General features: G+C 38.3%; 2 protein-coding genes across 2 annotated transcripts; both read right to left on the reverse strand.

Annotated features, from left to right (window-relative positions):
• Positions 1-2,795: 2,795 nt before the first annotated feature.
• LOC127629908 (tapasin-related protein-like) lies at positions 2,796-8,641 on the reverse strand. Its single transcript, XM_052107214.1, has 8 exons — positions 8,522-8,641; positions 7,934-8,116; positions 7,566-7,838; positions 6,849-7,178; positions 5,384-5,713; positions 5,096-5,188; positions 3,706-3,725; positions 2,796-3,463 (listed from the first exon to the last, which is right to left on the reverse strand). Exons 1-8 carry the CDS (start codon positions 8,595-8,597, stop codon positions 3,455-3,457), a joined length of 1,314 nt encoding a protein of 437 aa, XP_051963174.1. The 5' UTR covers positions 8,598-8,641; the 3' UTR covers positions 2,796-3,454.
• A 1,178-nt stretch (positions 8,642-9,819) lies between these two features.
• On the reverse strand, positions 9,820-11,079 carry LOC127629504 (uncharacterized). The gene has a single exon (XM_052106594.1). It carries the CDS (start codon positions 11,077-11,079, stop codon positions 9,820-9,822), a length of 1,260 nt encoding a protein of 419 aa, XP_051962554.1.
• Positions 11,080-12,566: the final 1,487 nt, after the last annotated feature.

A 12,566-nucleotide genomic window follows, 5' to 3' on the forward strand; every position in this document is an offset into this window, starting at 1 on the left:
TTTGGGGCCCCCTGCTGGAGCAGCTGCCCCCGCGACCCGACTTCGGATAAGCGGTTGAAGATGGATGGATGGATGGATATGTTAAATAATTCATACATTTTTTAAATCATGGAGAACTTTATTTTTTAAGATTATAAATGTTTGTCTTTTACAGGACAAAAAAAAAACAGTTATAAAGTTTTTCATGACCTATATAAACCCTTAACGCACCCAATTATTTAATTATTTTGCTAAGTTAAAAGACAATTTCACTACAATTGTATTAGTGTATTTTGCATGTAATTTATGAAACTACATTGTAAAATTATCTATTAATTCTAGGCCTACATACAAAAATAAAATAACCCACAAACCCTTAATTAAATTGTTCTTTAATTCAGGGGAGTCTGAATAATGTTATGAATAATGTAGCCTTAACAGCTACTGTAAAAAAGAACATAAACCGTGAGATCTGGAATTACACTCTCAATTTTCCCATGCAGAGCACCTGATCTTGGAGAATGCAGCGGGAGCAGCAGGATGAGACGGAGGGACGAGGGGAGAGGATTGGATGTTTTGTCGGTTTCCATGCCGCTGAACATGAAATCCTCAGGCATGAGCACTCAGATCTTCTGCACACAAGAGACAGAGTCTAAACATACAGTGTGTGAGACTGGAGATATAGCAAATACACACACACACACTTACATCACACTTCCACATATGCCAATAATTACATGTGCCAACAGTACAGAGAGATGATTCATCAATCATGTCACTGTTCATTTGAACAAAGAATGCTGGTAGCAACTAAATTTTTTTTTGCAGCTTTCCGTCCTATAAGAGATTAAATAGTGCAAGAATTATAGTTCACAGTGATCTGATCAATATAACAGAGTCCAGAATTAAAGGAATTGTGTAAAAATCACACTTTTTGTTTACAGATTTGGTTATACTTATTTATAAATTACAATAATTTTTTGTTTTAATGGTTTTCAAAGGCATCTTTTACAATAGTTGCCAAATATTTATCCTTGATTGATAATGAACTTATAAGCCACTTTATATTAGATTGCATTATAATACATCACTAATTACACATGTATTCAGACATTACAAATAATTTTGATTGGGGGGCTGGAATATGGGACGCTGAGAAAAATAAATAAATTATGCAGGTGCTGAATATTAATCAAGACTCATTAATGATGTAACATTGTTTTCCTCAGAGCAGAAATACATATGCAAATTGCTTATTAAGAAGAGCAACTCTTTAAAATTTTTACAAGTTACTTGTTCATGACAGATATAATTGTTTATACAAAGCTTGTCAAGATATTGAAAAAATATGTTGGAAAAGGCATTAAGCATCAATTTGAAAAACCCTCTTTTTTATGAAATCAAAGATCAAGAAATATTTCCACCCTATTGTGACATTATTGATTAAAACAGACGTGGCATATATCTCTGCATATCACGTTTAAGAACAGGAATATTGTTAGAAGAGTAGTGTGTCTATTTACATTCTGAAAGCAGAAAAAGGAAATCAGGAAATGTAAAAAATTCCTTTGGGCTCTAATAAAATAATATGCTCAAAAATACAGATACATTCCAAACAAATTACAACAAAATCTTACCAGCAGCCAATAAAGAATTCTAGCATGACTATTATAAATCCAATGCCTTGATATTCCACATGGTAGAGTCAGGTTCTGTGGTCAAATAAATAAATAAATACTAATTGAAGAGTGATTATGACCATGATTATATCATCTCTTATGCCACCTAGTGGTTCATTTTAATTCTTCACGTACAGAGCCATTAAATCAAAATTAAAGTTTTGTGGCTTTTAGTCTATGTGTGACAGCTTTGAGGCATCTAAATAATATTGTACTCTGACATTTTGACACTTTGTACACATTTAAAATGTCCTTTTTTTTCTCTCTGTAAAATGGACCAAATACTGCATATACTGATAACTGATCCTGCTCTACATTTTGTCCAGTCAAATGCTCTCTAGAATGAAAATGTCCCTCCCCTTAATATCACCTGTACCCCACTAACAAGTAGAAAAGCCTAATGGCTATTAAAAAACAAAGGGATGAACACTTTGATATGCCCCACCCAAATGTCTAGTTTAATTAATACATCAACACAGGACAGAAAACTGTGCTTGTCAAGCCATTTCATGGGGTCTTTTTTTTAGAGGACATTAAGAGAATTTTCATACAAAACAACCTTTGTGAGAATGTTTTATAAAAATGTTTTGCATCTGATTCGTCTGTAACTATAAGCATAAAGCGCTTGTGAAAGGAAGAACATTGTTGCAAAAAAATATTTTCTTAATTAGTATTTTTGTCTTTTTTGCCAGTAACAATATCTAAACAAGATTATTTTTCTTAACAAGCAAAATGACATAAGATGTTTTGTCTTGTTTCCAGAGAAATCTTAAAACAAGAAACAAACATTTGCCAGTGGGGTGAGAAAAATAAACTTTTCATTACCCCATTGGCAAATGCATTTTTCTTGTTTGAAGCATAGTTTGACGTTTAATACATATTTGACAGATTTTGCTATCAGCCATTCAGATTTTAGGATTAGTAGGTTGATAAACATCCAGCCATATCCAGCAATCATTTCAGAGAATTCATGTGGACCAGAGATGAGCATTCAGACAAGAATACTTACAGGCCTCATAGTACCATTGGTGTTGCCTTTTACAGTGAGTGGAAAACAACATTACAAACATGAAAATCAGCATATGTTCACTAAAAATGTATATTCTGAAGTAGTAATAACACGATTGTAAAATTCAAAACAGACTTTATTTTTTTCTACATTAAAAATTACACAAAAATCTTACATTTAGCCAAAAGTTCAAGTCATGTCAAGTCACACTCTTTGATCAATGAATATTGATTACTTTTTCAGTAATTACCGTATAAGTATTTAAAAAATTTATCTATAGTGATTGCACCATAAAAGATCAATTTCTAGACTATAAAATATTATTATCTAATCTATAAAATATATATTCTCTATAGAAATGGCCATTACTTTTCCATGACTTTTTATGATTTCTATTTCCATGACTTTTCTAGGCTTTGAAATCACCATAGATGACCCAAAGAAAACATTTTACTACATTTTCATTTTTGCAAAAGTACAAAACAATTTCACTACAACTGTAGTTATGTTTTTGCATAATCATTTATAAAGGCTAAACACAAAAATGATACAATCCAGAAAGCCCATTTAAATTCTTTAATTCAGGGGAATTTTAGTGCCTTACCGGCTACTGTAAACAAGAACATAAAACATGAGATCTGGAATTACACTCCCCATTTTCCCATGCAGAGAACCTGAACTTGGAGAATGCAGCGGCAGCAGGAGGAGACGGAGGGATGAGGGGAGAGGGATGGATGTGTTGTCTTTTCTATTGCGCTGTACATGAAATCCTTAAAAGCATGAGCTCTCAGAACCTCTGCACACAAGAGACAGAGATTAAACATACAGTGTGTGAGACATATACGGCACATTCAATTACATCACACATCCAAATATGTCAATACTTACATATACACATGTGTGTGTAAAACACACAAATACACATAAACAGTCCAGAGAGCCCATTCATCTCATTCATATTCAAACTGTTAAAATTGTGCAAAACACATTGGTAGCAAATTTATTGTTACTCTTCTATTTGTCACAGTTAGTCCTCACCTTATTTGCAGCTTTTCGTTCTAAAAGAGAAACAATATTATGAGCATTAGAGTTGGCACAGGTAAGCAGAATAATAAAAGAGTTAAAGAGATAGTTCACCCAAAAATGAAAATTCTCTCATCATTTACTCTCCCACATGCTATATAAGATGTGTATGACTTTCTTTCTTCTGCTGAAAACTAACGAAAGATTTTTAGAAAAATATCTCAGCTCTGTAGTTCCACAGAATGAAAGTAAATGGTGGCCAGAACTTTGAAGGTCCAAAAAGCTCATAAAGGCAGCATAAACGTAATCCAAATGACTCCAGTGGTTAACTCGATATATTCAGAAGCGATATGACAGGTGTGCATGAGAAACAGATCAATATATAAGTCCTTTTTTTTAACTATAAATCAACATTTTCACTTTTTAATTCTTCATCTTTTGTTTTTAGCAATTTGCATTCTTTGTGCATATCTCCACCTACAGGGCAGGGAGGAGAATTTATAGTAAAAAAAAGGACTTAAATATTGAACTGTTTCTCACCCACATCTATCATTTAGCTTCTTAAGATATTCATTTAACCACTGGAGTCTTATGGATAACTTTTATGCTGCCTTTATATGCTTTTTGGGCCTTCAAATGTTTGGTCACCGTTCACTTGCTTTGTATGAATCTACAGAGCTGAAATATTCATCTAAAAATCTTTGTTTGCGTTCAGCAGAAGAAAAAAATCTGGGACGGCATGAGGGTGAATAAATGATGAGTGAACTATCCCTTTAAACAACAACATTCTACAACAGTCAAGAAGTTTTCCATTGAACAATATTTGATTGTTGGCTTGGCTGACTGATGAAATTGCAATAATAAATGACAAACATTTATATGATGTTTTAATGGTTTGCAATGGCTTCCTTTCATTAAAGTTTCCAAATATTTAGCCTTGATTAATCTTTCATTTTCAGCCACATTGTATTGGAAAATCTTTGTCTGAAGATGAATGTATTAGAACATTAGAATGTTCATCACAGACATTATGGGCTTAATAAGACCTTATTTGATTTCCTGTCACCAAGACAAATTCCTTGTATGTGTAAGCATACTTGGCAATAAAGCTGATTCTGATTTTGTCAAATATTGAAAAGTGACAAAGTGGAAGACCCACATTTTTATCCTTAATCTTGAAAAATTTACAGTATTTCCACACAATAATGTGACCTTAATTCAATCATGAGTTTGCTTACATCACTGTATAAAACTTATATCAACATGAATACACTCAGAAGAGTATGGTTTTCTGTTTACATTTTTAAAGTGTAAAACAAATATCCGAAAATGTGGACAATCCCCAGTCAATTGAGGGATGCACAAAAAATGCTTTAAAGTTGTTCAGAAACAACAAAGGTCTCACCTGCATAGAACTGAGGTAGCAGCCATAAAATGATTATTAGCATGACTAATATAAATCCAATGACTGCGACATACCACATTGTAGAGTCAGGTTCTGTGGTAAAAACAAAAAACAAAATGCATTGAGAAGAGTGTTTGCAAATTCTAAAGCTCTGTTTATGACCAGTACATCTCACCTGCCACCTAGTGATTATTATAATACTTCATTTAAAGGATACTTAGGGACTTTCCATCTAAACAGATCTTTGTGAGAATGGTTGTGTGGTCTTTCCTTTTGTATCTGATTCACCTGTAACTGTAAGCAGAAAGCTCTTGCGGATGGGTGTGAGCAAGGACTTATGAGATACTCTGCAAGTGTACATATATCCAGAGTCCTCAAGGCCTGGCTGCAGAAGGTAGAAGGCTGAGAGTGAGTATGTGCCATCTTGATGAAGCCGATGACTGGAGTACAGTATATTTGTCAGGAACACAGGCGTAGGGCTGCCTCGTGCTGGTTCTCGATACCACTCGATGTTCACATCCAGAGGATAGTAGCCCTCTGCATCACATGTAACCTTCTGCTCCTTACCGAGTATCAAAGACAAGGAGGAACCCACATTCAGAGAAACACGAGGTTGTTCTGTGAAGGTTAAAGAGAAATAAGACATTTTAAAGAGATAGTTCTCCCAAAAATGAAAATCGTCACATCATTTACTCACTCTCACACCATCCCAGATGTGTATGACTTTCTTTCTTATTCTGAACACAAACAAAGATTTTTAGAAAAACATTTCAGCTCTATAGGTCCTCGCAATGCAAGTGAACGGTAATCAAAAGCATATAAAGGCAGCATAAAAGTAATCCATAAGACTCCAGTGATTAAATCTAGAACTAGCGATATAACAGATGTGGATAAGAAACAGTTCAATATTTAAGTCCTTTTTAGTATCAATCTCCTCTTTCACATTTTTCTTCTTTTGTTTTAAGAAGGCAGGGAGGAGAAAAAGGACTTAAATATCTGTTTCTCAACCACACATATCATATTGCTTCTAAAGACATGGAGTCTTATGGCTTTATGCTGCCTTTATGTGCTTTTTGGAGCTTTACATTTTTGGTCACCCTTCACCTCCATTGTATGGACCTACAGAGCTGAAATATTCTTCAAAAAATCTTTGTTTGTGTTCAGCAGAAGAAAGAAAGTCATACACATCTGAGAAGTCATGAGAGTGAGTAAATGATATAGGAATCACTTTCAGATGTTCCCTTTGATAGAGCTGTTCTGTCATGATATCAATTTGTAGGCCAAACTGGGTTACATCGGGAACTTCCAGTGGATTTCTAGAAAATAAATTTGGATTTATGAGTAAAAAAGGATTTGTGGTTAACATTACTTTTTTTTTTTTAGAGACTTTCACATTTTGTTCTGTAACATAAATTACTCAGTCATACACCAAACATGAATTTTGAAGCTTATGTGCATTTTAAAAACATAAGTTGAAAACAAGATGCAAAAAAAAGGAGTACAACAGTTGTCTGATGAGTCAAGCATGTAAAATTACATCCTTATGGTAGTCGTAGTCCTTATTTAGCAACAATTGAAGCATGACTGTGTATACCTGTAATTCATGCTGCAGAACCAAATGTAAAAGTCACTTCAAGTAATGTTAACAACAGACAGTTTTATTAAACACATTGAAATATCCAGATAGTATCCCTTGCTCCAAAATGTTAAAAATGGAAAAGCTCTATTTCTATGCAAATGTTTTTCATCTTACCACTTAGGCTAACAGGAATATCATGGCTGCCATAGAGGGGAGGAACAAGGACAGAGCAGATGTATGTGCCCTCGCTGATTTTTCTGGTGAGTGGAAGTTTGAAGGAGGCGTTTCCAGTGCCGATGGCTTTGAAAGACACTCCGCTTCCTTCACTCTTCCCCGTGCGGCTAGAGTAGCTAAAGAGCCTGCTGCGCTCCCCGTGTCGCTGCAACCTCCACTCCACCGTAACATTAGCCTGTTTGTGATCCACTGCAAACTGACAGTGCAGAATCGGTTCCTTCAAGAATCCCACCTCTACCGAGGGAGTCTGTGTATAAACAACCATTGCAGCTGCCAAACACATATGGAAGATATGGTGATTAAGGTGGCTGGCAGGTTAGAATACATTAAAGGGATAGTTCAACCAAAAATGCTAATTATGTCATCATTTAATCACCATTATGTTGTTCCAAACCAATAAGATTTTCTTTATAAGCGTCAATCTTAGTCCCCATGAACTTCCATTGCATCTTTTTTCCATACAATGAAAGTGAATGGTAACTCAGGCTGTCATTCTGCCAAACATCTCATTTTTTTGTCACTCAGAAGAAAAAAGTCTTTCAGGTTTGAACCAACATGAGGGTGAGTAAATAATCACAGAAATGTAATGTTTGGGTGAACTATCCCTTTAAATGTAGAGCAAAATCATGACTGCATCATTCCAATAATAATGCCTACCTGATGTTGTCAGGAGTTCCCTGTCATTAACAGTTATCCATTGCAGATAGTCCACATTTCCTTTGGCAGGAGATGCAGGTGTGTGTCTGAGAAATGTGGTAACAACAAAAGAGCCTTCAGTATGGCGTAAAGTACAAGTGAACCAGACGTCATACTCTTGTGCTCCCACAGTAGGCCAGCGCATTACAATGCCTCCAGTGCTGTACCTACGGATCTCACATTTTAGTTTGTCCTCTCCTCCTTCCACATAACGCCTCATATCCACCTTAGAGGCTGCATTAGACACAATAAATAACCACACGTTAATATTGCGGATTAAAACTATTAAAGAATTATAACTTCAACGACATAAAGTGACTTTCACTCACCTGTGACAAGGAAGGTAATGGTAGGGTATAAAGCGCTGTCACCAGCATTACCAAATTGAAGCAAAGCCTCTCTGTGGATGTACTGAGTCTCTGGGTGGCCCTCATTATTTACTTGAACCTTCTCATCAACAAACTGACAAGGAAGCCACTGAATGTTATGGACAGACTGAGATCCATTTACACCTGGTCAAAAAACAGTAAATTAAGAAAAAATGCAGTGCCCCATGACAGGATTAAGAAATACAATGCTTGCCATTGCAAATGTAAATAAAACTTGGGAGCTCATGCTAAACAAAAATGAAACTACAAATAGTCAGCACTGCCCAATATTAAATCTACTACATGAAATGATCTCCATTTTAAAGACTTATTTCCTTAAAAATATTATGAATATAGAAACAAAACACAGTTACATTTTTATATTTATAATAGTAGATTTGACGTAATAGTATATAACATGCTTTGATATAAGTGTGCAACCAGCAATTGTACAGCAATAAGGAAGCAAACAAGGAAAAACATTTAGACTACTCTAAATCTCTAAATATAAACAACAGTTTAACCATTACAAACCGTCTTTATAAATACCTAAGCATAACAATGTAAGGATAAGACCTCCAACTGTCAAACCCATACTGTGTATTCCCGTCCTGAGGACAATCATACCAGTTACAAGGAACTGCCATGCAAGCAGCAAATGTACTTTCTCTTTCGTTTCACTGTTAATACTCTCTGAGCGTTGGACGCATGGGAATGGGGGAAGGCGTGTACCGCAAAGGGAAAAGGGGCGGCTCAGTTTGAAAACAAGCACCAATCCAGTGATGACAGACAGACAAGGCTCTCTAAAATATATATTTTCTACAATGTACCAGTTAACATGGAAACACTTCTGCAGGCACTCTCTCTAAAAAAACTACCTTTTTTAGCCTGGTAATAAATAAATAATAATGGACAAGGATGCGATGAATACAGCGCATAACATGTATGAGTTTTCCCCGGCATGTTTTTTAATTTTTTTAATTTTTATTTCAGAGCTTAGCTTGTCCAGCCTTTTCGAGATTCTAATCATCAAAAGATGAAATGCTCTCACTTTTGGACGCATGACGGAACCCTTGCGACATATATATATATATATACTAGTGTGAGTTGTAACACTAGCTGGGGATGGATGTAACAATGTAATTTGTTAAAATAAGATCCACACCATACAAGAACTTTATTGAAGAATAAAGAAGACATTGTATTAAATAAGATGAACAATTTAAAGTGACAAAAACACTTATTTTTTCAAAATGTTACATTAACTGAAAAAATATTTCTGTGTGTGTTTGTGTGTGTACTGTATTCCTGAATGTGCATGTGTCACAGGTTCAATCACTGTCATAGTTGTGGCAAATGTAGACTGCTGCCTCTGGAGTGCAGGCTTTGTGGGCCCAGAACTGACGGTTTACACACCGATATTTATTTTGGCCTTGAGTTTGCAAAGTGTTTACATTTACATTTATGCATTTGGCAGACACTTTTATCCAAAGAGACTTACAGTGCACTTATTACAGGGACAATCCCCCCGGAGCAACCTGGATTAAGTGTATTGCTCAAGGACACAATGGTGGTGGCTGTGGGGATCGAACCAGCAACCTTCTGATTGCCAGTTATGTGCTTTAGTCCACTACGCCACCACCACTCGTGTTCCATACACACAATGCAGAAATTCTCATCAGCTGAGGTTTCAGAGTCCTCTTGATCATTGGGCTTGTGCCTTTTGCTTGGCTTTCTTCTTTTGCCCCTTTCCATATGGCAGGGTTATTCTTTTTTCTTTTTTTTAATGGTCCTCTTCCTTGCTTCCTCTTCAAGTGCCTGTTTCACAGGTGTATCTCTCAAGATTTCTAATTTCCTCTTTCTCTTCCCACTGGCAGTCTTCCTTGGTCCTGCTTTGGGAAATGGATGGAGAGCAGATGGACTGAAACCTTTTTGAGCAGCTTGAGTTGAGAGGTCTGGCTGAGTCTGAGAAAAGGCTTGACCTGCCTGGTCAACTGGAAAAGAGGCTTGGGCTGGCTAAGCTGAGGTGGAGGCTTGGGCTGGCTAAGCTGATGTGAAGGCTTGGGCTGGCTAAACTGAGGTGGAGGCTTGGGCTGGCTAAACTGAAGAGGAGGCTTGGGCTGGCTAAGCTGATGTGGAGGCTTGGGCTGGCTGAACTGAGGAGGAGGCTTGGGCTGGCTAAGCTGATGTGGAGGCTTGGGCTGGCTAAGATGATGTGGAGGCTTGGGCTGGCTAAGCTGATGTGGAGGCTTGGGCTGGCTAAGCTGATGTGGAGGCTTGGGCTGGCTAAGCTGATGTGGAGGCTTGGGCTGGCTAAGCTGAGGTGGCGGCTTGGGCTGGCTAAACAGAGGTGGAGGCTTGGGCTGGCTAAGCTGAGGTGGAGGCTTGGGCTGGCTAACATGATGTGGAGGCTTGGGCTGGATAAACTGAGTAGGAGGCTTGGGCTGGCTAAGCTGAGGTGGAGGCTTGGGCTGGCTAAGCTGAGGTGGAGGCTTGGGCTGGCTAAGCTGATGTGAAGGCTTGGGCTGGCTAAACAGAGGTGGAGGCTTAGGCTGGCTAAGCTGAGGTGGAGGCTTGGGCTGGCTAAGATGATGTGGAGGCTTGGGCTGGCTAAACTGAGTAGGAGGCTTGGGCTGGCTAAGCTGATGTGGAGGCTTGGGCTGGCTAAGATGATGTGGAGGCTTGGGCTGGCTAAACTGAAGAGGAGGCTTGGGCTGGCTAAGCTGAGGTGGCGGCTTGGACTGGCTAAGCTGAGGTGGCGGCTTGGGCTGGCTAAGCTGAGGTGGAGGCTTGAGCTGGCTAAGATGATGTGGAGGCTTGGGCTGGCTAAACTGAGGAGGAGGCTTGGGCTGCCTAAGCTGATGTGGAGGCTTGGGCTGGCTAAGCTGATGTGGAGGCTTGGGCTGGCTAAGCTGAGGTGGTGGCTTGGGCTGGCTAAACTGAGGTGGAGGCTTGGGCTGGCTAAGCTGAGGTGGAGGCTTGGGCTGGCTAAACTGAAGAGGAGGCTTGGGCTGGCTAAGCTGAGGTGGCGGCTTGGGCTGGCTAAGCTGAGGTGGAGACCAGGGAGGCAGGTGGTTCAAGATGATCTGTGACCTGTGATGGTGCATAGTCACACTCCTCGAAAATGTCTGGATTGAAAGGCTAGATGCCTGTACATATAAAACCAGCTTGTATGTTGTTTGGCGTAGCAGCATTGGGGAATGCAATCTCGACCAGGCTTGGGATGTCATAGACTGTCATTGTTTTAGCAGGATTGATTCTCATCCATGCATCACTGGCTGTGTTAATCAACTCCTTGAATGGACAATAGACACTACAATCAAGGGCCAGTAGCTTATGAGAACAATGGGGTGGGAAAGAAAGGAGCTCTATCACATTTTATTTGCAGTAAGTGACTTCCTTCATCAAAAGGGGATGTTTGTAACATATTTTAAGAAACTGTTACAACAATCCCCACAACAACCAGCCATTACATAGCTAACTGTTTAAGGTATGTGGGTTTGAAGTTAGCATGAATGCAAAGCATCAAATTAAACTAGAGAAACGGCTACTTAAGGTGATGTAAGTTGCAACATTGCATCTACAATAGAATGATCACTAGGCAAAAAATAATCTTGATAAAAAAATATATATTTCATACCTGAAAATATTTTTTTTGGTTATATAATACACAGTGTTGCTATCAGAGACATGCCTCTCTCATGTGAGCTCGAAAAGGAAATGGGAGTCTACGATATTGATGACATCACCGCAGCTCTTTTCTGATTGGTCAAACTGACAGTGTTACAACTAACCCAGTGTTACAACACTCCCCGGTCTCCCCCTACATGCATTTTCTCTAAAGCAACTTACAAATAAGGGAAAGCAGGTCAGTTTGTGTCAAAATAGATAAGGATCTTTACAAACTCAAAAAGGTCTGTAAAATATGATTCTAACATGTTCATGTTTTGTTCAGGCCCCTGAAGTATCTCATAGACAAGATATATAAGTCGAAGTGAAAAATATAGAAACATGGGTAGTATGTTTCTATATGGACTTTGATTACACCCATTAACCCTTAATTTTCCCAATATTTGGGACTTTAGAGACCTGAAACTTAGATCTAACAAAAATGAATGTACAAAATGCCCAGATAGTGTAAATTTGTGTATATATTTTCAAGACGGGGCCTGGGTAGTTCAGTGAGTATTGACACTGACAACCACCTCTGGAGTCGCAAGATCGAATCCAAGGTGTGCTGAGTGACTCCAGCCAGGTTTCCAAAGCAATCAAATTAGCCCGGTTGCTAGGGAGGGTAGAGTCACGTGGGGTAACCTCCTCGTGGTCACAATTAGTGGTTCTCGCTAGTTGTGCGTGAATTGTGGAGAGTAGCGTGAGCCTCTACATGCTGTGAGTCTCTGTGATGTCATGCACGACGAGCCACGTGATCAAATGCTCAGATTGACTGTCTCAGAAGCGAAGGCAACTGAAACTTGTCCTCCACCACCCAGATTGAGGTGAGTAACCGTGCCACCACGAGGACCTACTAAGTAGTGGGAATTGGGCATTCCAAATTGTGAGAAAAAGGGGATGAAAAATAAATAAATAAATAAAT

Source organism: Xyrauchen texanus, chromosome 36, assembly GCF_025860055.1.
Source record: "Xyrauchen texanus isolate HMW12.3.18 chromosome 36, RBS_HiC_50CHRs, whole genome shotgun sequence".
NCBI classification, from domain to species: domain Eukaryota; kingdom Metazoa; phylum Chordata; class Actinopteri; order Cypriniformes; family Catostomidae; genus Xyrauchen; species Xyrauchen texanus.